General features: G+C 45.4%; 1 protein-coding gene across 1 annotated transcript; it reads left to right on the top strand.

The window, feature by feature from the left end:
- Nucleotides 1–12,190, top strand: LOC116219848 (cytokine receptor common subunit beta-like). Its single transcript, XM_031563799.1, has 13 exons — nucleotides 1–25; nucleotides 541–661; nucleotides 803–978; nucleotides 1,631–1,773; nucleotides 2,961–3,105; nucleotides 3,834–3,969; nucleotides 4,705–4,871; nucleotides 5,433–5,563; nucleotides 5,795–5,978; nucleotides 9,107–9,191; nucleotides 9,340–9,418; nucleotides 9,686–9,789; nucleotides 11,782–12,190. The coding sequence occupies exons 1-13, from the start codon at nucleotides 1–3 to the stop codon at nucleotides 12,188–12,190; spliced, it is 1,905 nt and encodes a 634-aa protein (XP_031419659.1).
- The last annotated feature ends 257 nt before the right edge of the window (nucleotides 12,191–12,447 follow it).

Here is a 12,447-nt window from a genome sequence, read left to right as displayed (position 1 = left end):
ATGACCATCCGTTTCATGATCAGAGGTATGTTTAGGATTTATGTTCATATGTTTAATTGGACTACTTTCATTATCTCCCATAGATTGTTTTCAATGTGATACAGATGTAGGCTATGTGCTAAGCAATCAATTGCAATTAGAATGCCACGCTTTTTATTTTGTATTTTTTATTAAACACTCTTTCTCCCACTTCCCACAAATAATTCTTCTTCAGGTCTTGAAGCAAGCATACGCCAAGAGGGGACGGCGTTAACTGGAGACCATGTTCAGTTTTTCGCCATTTGCTGTCTTAATTCTACCACTCGTTGTTCTGGCCTCTACTACATCTCAGCATTGCCAACAGCAGACCATTCCCGCCTTTCATGGTAGCATCAATGAAATATGTGAACAATATATTTAGACTGATTCAGACCTAAATAAACATAATCAGATTCTATTCATATTCTTACACACTTGTGTGTAAATGTAGCATTATATTGTAAAATCAAAACCTAGGTCATCACACCCACTTTTACCTGATGGTTTTATTCCATCCCCCAGGGTCTTCTGCTGTTGAGTCCCTCCAGTGCCGTAATGACTACACTACCCACATTCACTGCAGCTGGGCAGAGGCCTCCCAGACCCCCCGGCACCTCCTGCACGAGGCCGTGTTTAGGAACAGGTTGGACAGACAGTGCAGTAATAATGACAATAAAGATATTCTATTCTATTCTATTCTATATCGCTGTAAAAATGTACCACAAATAGAGTGCAGCTTCTAATAATGCTATTTAATTATTTTTTCCCTTTTTTCATTCTAAAGGAGCACTGAGTCCCCCTGTGTCCCTATCCCTCCACCATCCCAGGATGCGCTGGGGCACCTCAGGGTCCACTGTCGGTACAACACCAGTATGTTTGTCATCCATGCGCGGGACTTCTTCTTCTTCAAGGTTCCTCATGTGAAGCTTCTCTCCAAGACTATTGACCTCCACAATCAAGGTAGACCTTCAATTGTCTTTACAAGTACACCTACCTTTGAGTTGCACAGTAGTATGAAGATACACATCGGACATGTCAGCTAGTCTACTGCTTACGTTTCTGTATGGATGGATTTTAGATGGATGGGTGCTCTCATGGCATTTTATATATCCATGTAAAGGCAGAGTCTTCGATTCTGGTGAAAGGTTTTTGATATTTCAAATTGCACCGTCCTTTCCGTGCTCCTGAAGCAATGTGTTGATTGGCTGGATTTGTTTATGCTCGATCCAAGCCACTTACAGGCTCAAGAACTAGAGTTTTTTTCTGAGTGCACACACTAAATGGCCGGTCAGAGGACAGTGAGGGCCAATTCACTAAATATTACAAAAAGTTTGCATTTGAATCGTGGACTCTACCTTTAAGAGCCACTAGAATCAGTACAGGCTTTAGTATGTATTGTAAGCAAAACTATGTTGACAAATAAGCCTACCTGTATTTATATGTTAGGACTCTTGTAATATTGCTATGCGTATCAGTCTGTCTACTTGATGAATACTCACTCCCTCCACAACAGAGACAGATGGTTTTTTTTCTGTTAGTGTTAAATGTGGTTATGGGGCATTGCATCACCCAGTGTACAAACATGTGAGATGTTGTTATTGTTGTTGTGCAGTGAGAGTCGGGCCTCCACACAACCTGTCTGTGAAGGTCACGGAGGAGGGGGACTGGGTGTTGACGTGGCAGAGCCCTTTGACCTTTGAGCCCTCGTCCCTCACCTATCAGGTGCACTACAGACAGGCCAACCAGCGATGGACAGTAAGTGACACTTAGTGGAATAATGTTATATATTACAGTACAGTATACAGCAGACACAGTGTGTTATATATTACAGTCCAGTATACAGCAGACACAGTGTAATGGAGATAATTACCAAACACTGTTAATGACTTTAGAATATATGAATCAAGTGCCTTGTATTAATAATTACCGTATATGCTTTTGTTAACAGGAACATGGCTTTTCTGTGTTTCTGTGTATATGTGTAACTTTGATTTACTGGCGCCACTTATTGTTTTCTCGACCCTGAGAAGATACAAGAAGCTCAGTCGAGAACTTTATTTTGACTGTGATGTTAAACATTTATGGCGTCAGCATTAGATAAATCTTATCTGGTTTGTGATTGAAATGGCTTCACTTTCACCCCTGTGCTGTGAGTGAGCCCGATTGCAATTGTTATTGAATAAATATACTGATCTACAAGTCACGGAGACCTGAGATAACTTAAGAGTGAATTTTCACCTAAAACAGTGATGCACTGATACTTGAGGAACCTTGATGTTATATACTACAGTCCAGTATGCAGCAGACACAGTGATGCTCTGAAACTCCTCATCCACTTTATATTGAGATTGGCTACATGCACACAGCTAGATAGGAGAAGCACCTAGTCCACCCCTGTCATCTTTTATGCTCAATGCTGTCCAGCCATCAAGCGTTTAGATATACAGTATAGACAGATCTGAGTTGACAGCGTTTCAGTTCTGGCGCACAGAGCGGATGGTGTGTCTCTCTTTAATGAGTCCCTGGAACATCTTCACTGCATTTGAAAAGATTCCCATGAGAAGCACTCTCTCTCTGAAGCACAGTGATCAAAACGTTGCCAGTCTAGTCCAAGTTCTGCAACCATTTACTGCAGTGAAGCTGCTTAGAGCTGTTTATATGGCTGCTGTGACAAGGACACAAGAGAAGTAGAGTAAAAAGTAAAGTAAAGTTGTTAGTAATAATATGGGCTATCCCCATGTTACAAATACCATGCAGGAAATGATCTGCTTGTTTATAGGTAGGTAGTTAGACAGATGGTTATGGTTATGGTTAGGGTATTGCAGATATGCAGATATACAAGTTGGCAAAAAGACTGGCATTTTGGTCAAAGTGATGGCTTTCCATCCACTGGAATCAATCCAGATGTGTTGAACTCCTCGTCTGTCTTCCTCTCTGGCCAGGAGCTGGAGGTCCAGGGGAAGGAGCTGCGTCTGGAGGCCTCCACGCTGGTGCCCGACAGTGAGTACGAGGCCAGGGTTAGAGCCACGGGCGAACGGGGCGCCTGGACTGAGTGGAGCCCCCTGGTGCACTGGAGGCCAAGTGAAGGTGAGCGTTTCAGTAGAGCTCAAGCGTTTGGTGTCTATAACATGGAGTCAAGAGATGGAAAGGCCATAAACAATGTGCTAGCATCCTAACGCTCAGTGCCTGCTGTGTGCTGGTGATTAGCAGTTAGCATGTGTGGAGAGTCAGTAGAGACAACAGGACAACAGGAGACAAGCTGAAGGAGCTGGTGCTGGTCCTCCGCTGTGTGAAATAACAAAATAAATAGAAACACTGAGAGGGCCGCTAAATTAAAACAGTGTGACATAGACCTCATGTTGTTGTTGTTGTTGTTGTTTGGAAAACATAATGGGTTATTTAACTAAAATAATCAGGCTTCCACAGCCCCTACAACCAAACTCAAAAATGGGCATACCTTTACTTATCTTTGTTTTAATGTGTGTGTGTGTGTGTGTCTCTCTCTGTGTGTGTGTCTCTCTCTGTGTGTGTGTGTGTGTGTGTGTGTGTGTGTGTGTGTGTGTGTGTGTGTCTGTGTGTCTGTGTGTGTGTGTGTGTGTCTCTGTGTGTGTGTGTGTGTGTGTGTGTCTCTCTCTGTGTGTGTGTGTGTGTGTGTGTGTGTGTGTGTGTGTGTGTGTGTGTGTGTGTGTGTGTGTGTCTGTGTGTCTGTGTGTGTGTGTGTGTGTGTGTGTGTGTGTGTGTGTGTGTGTGTGTGTCTGTGTGTCTGTGTGTGTGTGTCTCTGTGTGTCTGTGTGTGTGTGTGTGTGTCTCTGCAGCACCCCTGCCAGGTCCCTCTAATCTTGACTGTGTCTTTGATGGGGAGAAGGAGGTGCTCTGTAGCTGGGAGCTACACACAGACCTGGCTCAATACGTCACCTACAATCTGTCCTACCGCATCAACCCTACAGCACAGTAATATCTCTCTCTCTCTCTCTCTCTCTATTTATATATATGTATATATGTGTCTATCTTTCTCTTTCTCTTTCTCTCTCTCTCTCTCTCTCTCTATTTATATATATGTATCTATCTATCTTTCTCTCTCTCTCTCTCTATCTCTCTCTCTCTCTATTTATACATATATCTATCTATCTATCTATCTATCTTTCTCTCTCTCTATCTCTCTCTCTCTCTATTTATACATATATCTATCTATCTATCTATCTTTCTCTCTCTCTCCACACTCCCTTTCTTTCCTCATTTATTCTGTCATTAACGGAACAAAGAACTGTGGGAGTGTATTTGTGTTGCTGAAGAAGCGTTTAATTACATGGTAATGATAAGAGGAGTGATTTGTATGCTAATTCCTGCGTCCCACTTCCCAGTGTTAGAGAAGAAAGAGGCTAGACAGACAGTCGCTCCGTGGCGTACACTTTAAAGCACCCGTCGCTCCGTGGCGTACACTTTAAAGCACCCGTCGCTCCGTGGCGTACACTTTAAAGCACCCGTCCATCCCGGCGGCGGCGGCACCGCTTCCGTGCGTCGTGTGTGTTATTGCACTTTAACGCAGTGTTATCTTTTTTAAAGGTAGCGCGTCAGATTAGATGGTCTTAATTCAATCTCACACTCTCCTTTCTCACTTGTCTCTCTTCTCTCTCTCCCTCCTCCCTCCTCCCTCTCTCTCTCCCTCTCGTCTCCGTTCTCTGACAGGCCACGTCAGTGCTGTCCCCAGCCCCCCAGGCTCCTGAACCAGACCGATCCAGTGCTGAGGTTCAGCTGCTCTTTCTCTGTGGCCGCGTCCAGCACCCCTCAGGTGCAGCTCCAGCTCCAGCTCCACGCCGCCCCCATCAGGAGAGAATTTAAGTCGCACAAACACAGTATGTATATGGCCCTTTGATGAGTGTGTGTTTTGTTGCTTTCTAAATAATGGTGTAAGTTGATCCTTTTAACACCTTTTCCTCAGTGGTGAAGGAATGTCTGTTAGGGTTTTTGGCAAGGGCCAGATTGCACCTGTGCTGCCCCCATGTGTCCGTTTTGTGTATTGTGAGCTGATCCCCTGAGTCTGAGGGTGATGCTTTTGCCTGGTGTCTGTTGTTGTCTGTTGTTGATACATGTTGTCTGTTGTTGTTTGTTGTCTGTTGTTGATGCCTGATGTCTGTTGTTGTTTTTTGTCTGTTATTGATGCCTGATGTCTGTTGTTGTTTGTTGTCTGTTGTTGATGCCTGATGTATGTTGTTGATTGTTGTCTGTTGTTGTTTGTTGTCTGTTGTTGATGCCTGATGTCTGTTGTTGTTTGTTGTCTGTTGTTGATGCCTGATGTCTGTTGTTGTTTGTTGTCTGTTGTTGTTTGTTGTCTGTTTGATGTCTGTTGTTGTTTGTTGTCTGTTGTTGTTTGTTGTCTGTTGTTGATGCCTGGTGTCTGTCGTTGTGTCCTGTAGTCCAGCCCCCCCGGCCCACAGGGGTGCAGGTGGAAGAGAGGGGGAGCGACTGGAGGCTGAGCTGGACTCTCCCACATCTGGGCACCGTTCCCATCGCCACGGAGATCTTCTTCTGGAACGCCGACGTGCCGGTGAGGAAGCTGCTGTCACACAGACACATATATAGAAGCTCCTGCCACTCTCAATCTGTTCTTTACTGTGACATACAAGCATCTGTTCTCTGTCTGTCTCTGTACAGAATAATGTTGTATTATCGTGCTGTTTATTTGTGTCAGACATTTTCTGTCCCTTGCCGTTGTTTCAAGTTAATCTCTTCTCTCCTCTCCTCACATTCCCCCTCCTCTCCAATATCTCCCCGACAGGAGAGTAATAAATCCTTCTCTCTAGAGGCTGCCACCGCCTCTCACTCCATCCCAACTGGATCACTGCAGCCTTCCACACGCTACAGCGCCCGGGTCCGAGCCCTCGTGGACGCTTCGAGAAGCAGCCATTACCGTGGCTACTCCTCCCAGTGGAGCGAGCCGGTCCACTGGACCACACGCTCAGGTGACCCCTAACCTCTGACCCCTAGTGTCTCTGACTGACACCGGAGCGATCTTAAGTTCACTGTGGTATCAGATTCCCCAAAGGCTGTCCATTGGGCCAAGTAGATTAAAACTGTGTCAAATACTGTTTTTTTTTTTTTTTTTACTTTAAACTACATAAATATAGCTGGGTTCCAATCAGAAATGTGCAGTTGAATAGAGAAGCGAGGACTGTATCAGTTTTAACAGTGCCGTTAGCAACTCTTTCAATTACTCTAAGAACTGACCCTCATATGCCCTGTGGGGGGAGCCAGGCCCGTATCATCTGTCATCTCTTTTAATCAACTCCTGTCCACACACTTATTTTAATTTCCATTTGTGAGGGGCAGCCATCTGGCAAACATCCGTAAAACAGGGAGGGTGAGCAAACAAACAGCTAGGGGTGAGAGAGGAGGCAGTGATCCAGCTAGAACACATGGAACCGCATCAACCCACTTCAGCTAGGACACATGGAACCGCATCAACCTGCTTCAGCTAGAACACATGGAGCCGCATCAACCTGCTTCAGCTAGAACACATGGAACCGCATCAACCCACTTCAGCTAGAACACATGGAACCGCATCAACCCACTTCAGCTAGAACACATGGAGCCGCATCAACCTGCTTCAGCTAGAACACATGGAACCGCATCAACCTGCTTCAGCTAGGACACATGGAACCGCATCAACCTGCTTCAGCTAGGACACATGGAACCGCATCAACCTGCTTCAGCTAGAACACATGGAACCGCATCAACCTGCTTCAGCTAGAACACATGGAACCGCATCAAGCCGCTTCAACTAGAACACATGGAATCGCATCAAGCCGCTTCAGCTGCTTCATCTGATACTGCTGTAGAACACGTGGAACCGCATCAACCCGCTTCATCTGATACTGCTGTAGAACACATGGAACCGCATCAAGCTGCTTCAGCTAGAACACATGGAACCGATGGAATCAACCTGCTTCAGCTGCTTCATCTGATACTGCTGTAGAACACATGGAACCGCATCAACCCGCTTCAGCTGCTTCATCTGATACTGCTGTAGCATGCATTAGCACTGATGTAGCATGCATTAGCACTGATGTAGCATGCATTAGTACGCATGCATTAGCACTGATGTAGCATGCATTATTACGCGCATTAGTACACACTGCATACTGTGGCCACAAACTCAACAGTATTAAAACAACCATGCAGTGAGAGTTAGGGATCTTTCTGTTTACTGGTCACCTGCTACACTCCACTACAGGGGCGGAGATCCCATTTCATTGTAGGGGGGGACAATACATGGTCAAATTTCAGAGTGTAATTCCGGGGGGGGGACATGAAAAAATTGCTTTCACGAGAGCTAGCATAAACTGCTAAATACCGAATTCTCTTATCACATTTACAAACAGAAATTCGAAGTCATTTTAGAATTATCTAAACAGCATTAAATGTACTAACACGAAATATCTATTCACAGACAAATGAGTTCAAGAGAACTTGATGCTCAAAATAAGTTATAAAACAGCTCAACAGGGAATCGAACTAGCAACCTTTTGATTATAATACGACTTCTCTACCTCCTGCGCCACTGTCACTACATATTACAAAACCAGCATAGTTCATGGACCGCAGAAAAAGATGACATTCATTTAACTTCAGATAATTTAACAAATCTGGAGAGGCACTGAGATGTAGACCTACGTTTATTAACTAACATGAACCTGCCCCTGACAGGACAGTGTCCTAGACTGTCTAGCTAGCTATCTTAACTGTGTTAATTACCGGCATGCGTGTGTTATCGGCAAACGTTCACGTTGTCATGCCAATCCATTAATAAACTTATGTATACTTGTGCATATCGATTGGAACTTCGTAAATGGAGTTTAGAAAAAAACTTCTTCTTTACATGTTCTTACTGCGTTCGAGAATGAGGGAAATCTCTTTACATATCGTGTATCATAGCGGCAGCGACAGGGGACAGAGTAGGAAACAGTCTGACAATCTGACCGTGTAGGCTACTGGGCTGATTAACTGAAACACGGAGCTGCCGGTAGCCCTGCCCATTGGAAACAGCATGTGAACCAAACCACTTTGAGGAATAGGGGGAACATGATTTTTTCAACACTTAAAAAACACATTGTTTTACATCTATAATTAGCACCGCTTGTGTCGTCGTATTTTTATTAAAAAAAAAAAAATTAAATTAAAATTTCAATGATTGTTGGGGGGGACAACTTTATGGTAGGGGGGGACACGTCCCCCCCGTCCCCCCCGGGATCTCCGCCTATGCTCCACTACCTACTTGATGATGGTGTGCACGTACTCATTGGCTGCAGTGTTAGTTTGACTTTAAGGGTAGGCTTTAAGCTCATTGGCTGCAGTGTTAGTGTGGCTTTAAGCTCATTGGCTGCAGTGTTAGTGTGACTTTAAGGGTAGGCTTTAAGCTCATTGGCTGCAGTGTTAGTGTGACTTTAAGGGTAGGCTTTAAGCTTATTGGCTGCAGTGTTAGTGTGGCTTTAAGCTCATTGGCTGCAGTGTTAGTGTGACTTTAAGGGTAGGCTTTAAGCTCATTGGCTGCAGTGTTAGTGTGGCTTTAAGCTCATTGGCTGCAGTGTTAGTGTGGCTTTAAGCTCATTGGCTGCAGTGTTAGTGTGGCTTTAAGGGTAGGCTGCAGTGTTAGTTTGACTTTAAGGGTAGGCTTAAAGCTAATTGCCAACTAAAAAAATCAAGGTGTCAGGTCAGGTCAGATGATATATTTAGCAATTAATTATAATTACAAACACTTTTTTTTTTTTTTTTTACAAAAATGGCAAAAGAGAGTGATGAATAGAGACAGACTGAGGAGGAGAGAAGGGGAGGGTGAAGGACAGGGATGAACGGGACAAAAAGGGAGGAATAATGTGTGATATAATTAGAAATAAAGTACACGCTTAGCTTAATCCCTTTTTAAGAGTTTGCTGGACTCATATTTTTTAATTAGTACATTCATTACCATATGTGATAAATACCAGTAAGCATGTCTGTGTATTTACAATGGAATGAATGCAATACTCTCAGAAGTGTCTCAAGGAAAAATGTCTCTCCCCCCTCCCCTCTCTCTCTCTGAATGTGTGTGCAGTGCTGTGGTCGGCCTTCATGATATCCTATGTGACTATGGCAGCCTGTGTGTTTGTAACAGTCTTTCTGCTCTACATCTGTCAAAGGTAAACACATAATAGAACAATCGCAATCAGTACATTCATTGGTAACAGAACATCTAATCATCAGTATTTGTAGGATACACACAGACATCCCTGCCCCTCGTGCAGTTTTCTCTCACTGTGTCTCTCTCTCTCTCTCTCTCCACTGTAGGCGGTTCAGACAGTGGGAGGTGTCCATCCCAACCCCTGTCAACAGCAAAGTACTGGAGGACATCTCAAAAGGCAATCAGGTGTGTCCCCAGCATGAGGAAAAGCTTCTCCTGTGTGTTTGACTGTATTAAGGCCACCTGGATTTTGTGATTTTTAAACATACGTGTGTGTGTGTGTGTGTGTCTGTGTGCGTGTGCGTGTGCGTGTGCGTGTGCGTGTGTGTGTGTGTGCGTGTGTGCGTGCGTGCGTGCGTGCGTGCGTGCGTGCGTGCGTGCGTGCGTGCGCGTGCGTGCGTGTGTGTGTGTGTGTGTGCGTGTGTGTGTGTGTGTTTGCTCCCTCATCCACAGAGATTCCAAGTCAAGGGGGAAATGACCCAGACTGAGAGTGACGACCCCCACCTTGACCAGGCCCACATTTTGGAACCCACACAGACCTCGGACCTCCTCCCAGAGTAAGAGGAAGAACTACTCAAACGACAGTAGGGTTCAAATAGTACTTTTGTGGCTAAAGCCCTCATCTGTGAGGCTGCGAGACGCTGCGATAGATGTAGGAGCTTATTGAGGCCACTGCCTGGACTGGTTCTTAATTTACACAGTTTATATATTAATCTTTAATCAGCTTGACACATTTATCCAAAACTAAGCTTAATGTTCTCAAAACAGTAAAGTTATGTTGAATTATTCAGCAGATGCTTCTCTCCAAAGAGTCAGACAAGACTTTGATATCTTGTTGTGGAAAGAGGGTACTGTCAAACGCAAGAGTTGTCAGGGAAAGTAGACCTGAATGAGACAGATTCAGATGGGTGCTGATGTGGTGGTTGTAATGTAATTGCTCCAATAGTTCTAGATTCTGTGAGTTTGTGCTGTGGTCATTGATCCAATAGTTCTAGATTCTGTGAGTTTGTGCTGTGGTTATTGCTCCAATAGTTCTAGATTCTGTGAGTTTGTGCTGTGGTTATTGCTCCAATAGTTCTAGATTCTGTGAGTTTGTGCTGTGGTTATTGATCCAATAGTTCTAGATTCTGTGAGTTTGTGCTGTGGTTATTGCTCCAATAGTTCTAGATTCTGTGAGTTTGTGCTGTGGTTATTGCTCCAATAGTTCTAGATTCTGTGAGTTTGTGCTGTGGTTATTGTTGTCATAAACAAAGAAAGGCTGTTTCATCATCGCAGTATGCTGCATTTCGGTTTTCCTGCACTGTGAGAAAGAAACAGCAGGAATGCTGCATCTGTTCCCAGACCTGTGTTTGTCTCCAAGCCCACAGGATTCAACCCAGGCTTAGAGAGGGTTAGGCTGCACAAGTGCACCTTTCAGCTCCAGCGGAATAGAGCACATCTGCTGGATCCACCGCTGTGTCAATCATATTGATTGCGGTCTACCTTGTTTCGCATCAATTAATAAGCCTGTGAACTTTCTGTAGAGGTGTTGTTGTACTGTGGGAAACCACGGCTCGTCTGTTTAATTTGAAGTATGAGATCAATATCCGGTAACCTAGGAAACCTAGCCTAGGAGCCCCGACCTCAGTGAGATCGGTGGGAATGCACAATGCACAAAGCAATACGTTTAAAGGGCTCGGGTGGCTGGCCTGGCCTGCTGTTTTGAAAAACATTGATTGTTGTCAGGAGGAAGGTGTCATATTAACTGAGAAAAAAGCCCACTAATGACCTAGGCGTCCAGGTGTTAGACCTTGAAACTCAAATCTTCCAGTGAAGCAACTGTGTTGTGATGCAGCAAGCTGGGACATGTCTGTCATCTGAGTGGTGCTCCACCACACCTCACCCCTGCAACACCTCTCTCCTCTTCAGTGTTCCCACTCACGCTCTCCCTCTCTCTCCTCTCTTGTGTTCCCACTCTCTCTCTCTCCCTCTCTCTCTCTCTTCTGTGTTCCCACTCACACTCTCCCTCTCTCTCCTCTTCAGTGTTCCCACTCACGCTCTCTCCCTCTCTCCTCTCTTGTGTTCCCACTCACACTCTCCCTCTGTCTCCTCTCTTGTGTTCCCACTCATACTCTCCCTCTCTCTCTCTCCTCTTTAGTGTTCCCACTCATACTCTCTCTCTCTCTCTCTCTCTCTCTCTCTCTCTCCCTCTCTCTCTCTCCTCTTTAGTGTTCCCACTCATACTCTCTCCCTCTCTCTCTCTCCTCTTTAGTGTTCCCACTCATACTCTCTCTCTCTCTCTCTCTCTCTCTCTCTCTCTCTCTCTCTCTCTCCCTCTCTCTCCTCTTTAGTGTTCCCACTCATACTCTCTCTCTCTCTCTCTCTCTCTCTCTCCTCTTTAGTGTTCCCTCTCATACTCTCCCTCTCTCTCTCTCTCCCTCTCTTTCCTCTTTAGTGTTCCCACTCATACTCTCCCTCTCTCTCCTCTTTAGTGTTCCCACTCATGCTCTCCCTCTCTCTCTCTCTTCAGTGTTCACACTCACGCTCTGATCTCCCTCTCTTCCTGCCAGGGATCTGAACGTCTTCACTTCCTCGTTTCCCAGCAGCCTCTCTGCTGAGGTCCAGACAGGATGTGTCTTGGCTGTGGAGGATGATGACTGGTACCAGCAGGTGCCCTGCCACGGGTTAAGAGTGTTACCCCGAGCGTCTTCAGCCTCAGAGATGTCGGAAGTAAGCTTCAACGACCTCTACATGACCTGTCCAAGGTCAAGATCTTCCACAGGGGGAATCATGGGAGATGAAGTCCTTTCTCCATCCCCTTCCTCCAGCCCTGATGACTCTGTTCACGACTGCATGCCGGACTCAGAGACATCCGTGACCCTTCCGGAAGTCTCTGCCAAGTCACATTCCCCTTCATCAGCAGCAGGGCAGCGTCCTGAGACTGCAGAAACTCTGCATCACTCCATTGCTGCAGTTTGACCCGAGAGCCACAAATAACAAGATGAGCGCAGACAGGCAGGCCCATCAGGTGTCACGTTTGGGCCCGAGGACAAGATGATCTCCGAAGACCCCTGTGCGCACAGATCGCTGACTGGCCATAACGCACACATAACGCACACATAACGCACACATAACGCACACATAACACACACATAACACACACATAACACACACATAACGCACACATAATGCACACATAACACACACATAACGCACACATAACGCACACATAACGC

Source organism: Clupea harengus, chromosome 26, assembly GCF_900700415.2.
Source record: "Clupea harengus chromosome 26, Ch_v2.0.2, whole genome shotgun sequence".
NCBI lineage: Eukaryota > Metazoa > Chordata > Actinopteri > Clupeiformes > Clupeidae > Clupea > Clupea harengus.
The sequence above is the reverse complement of the archived record's forward strand: the minus strand, read 5'-3'. Positions and strand labels throughout refer to the sequence as shown.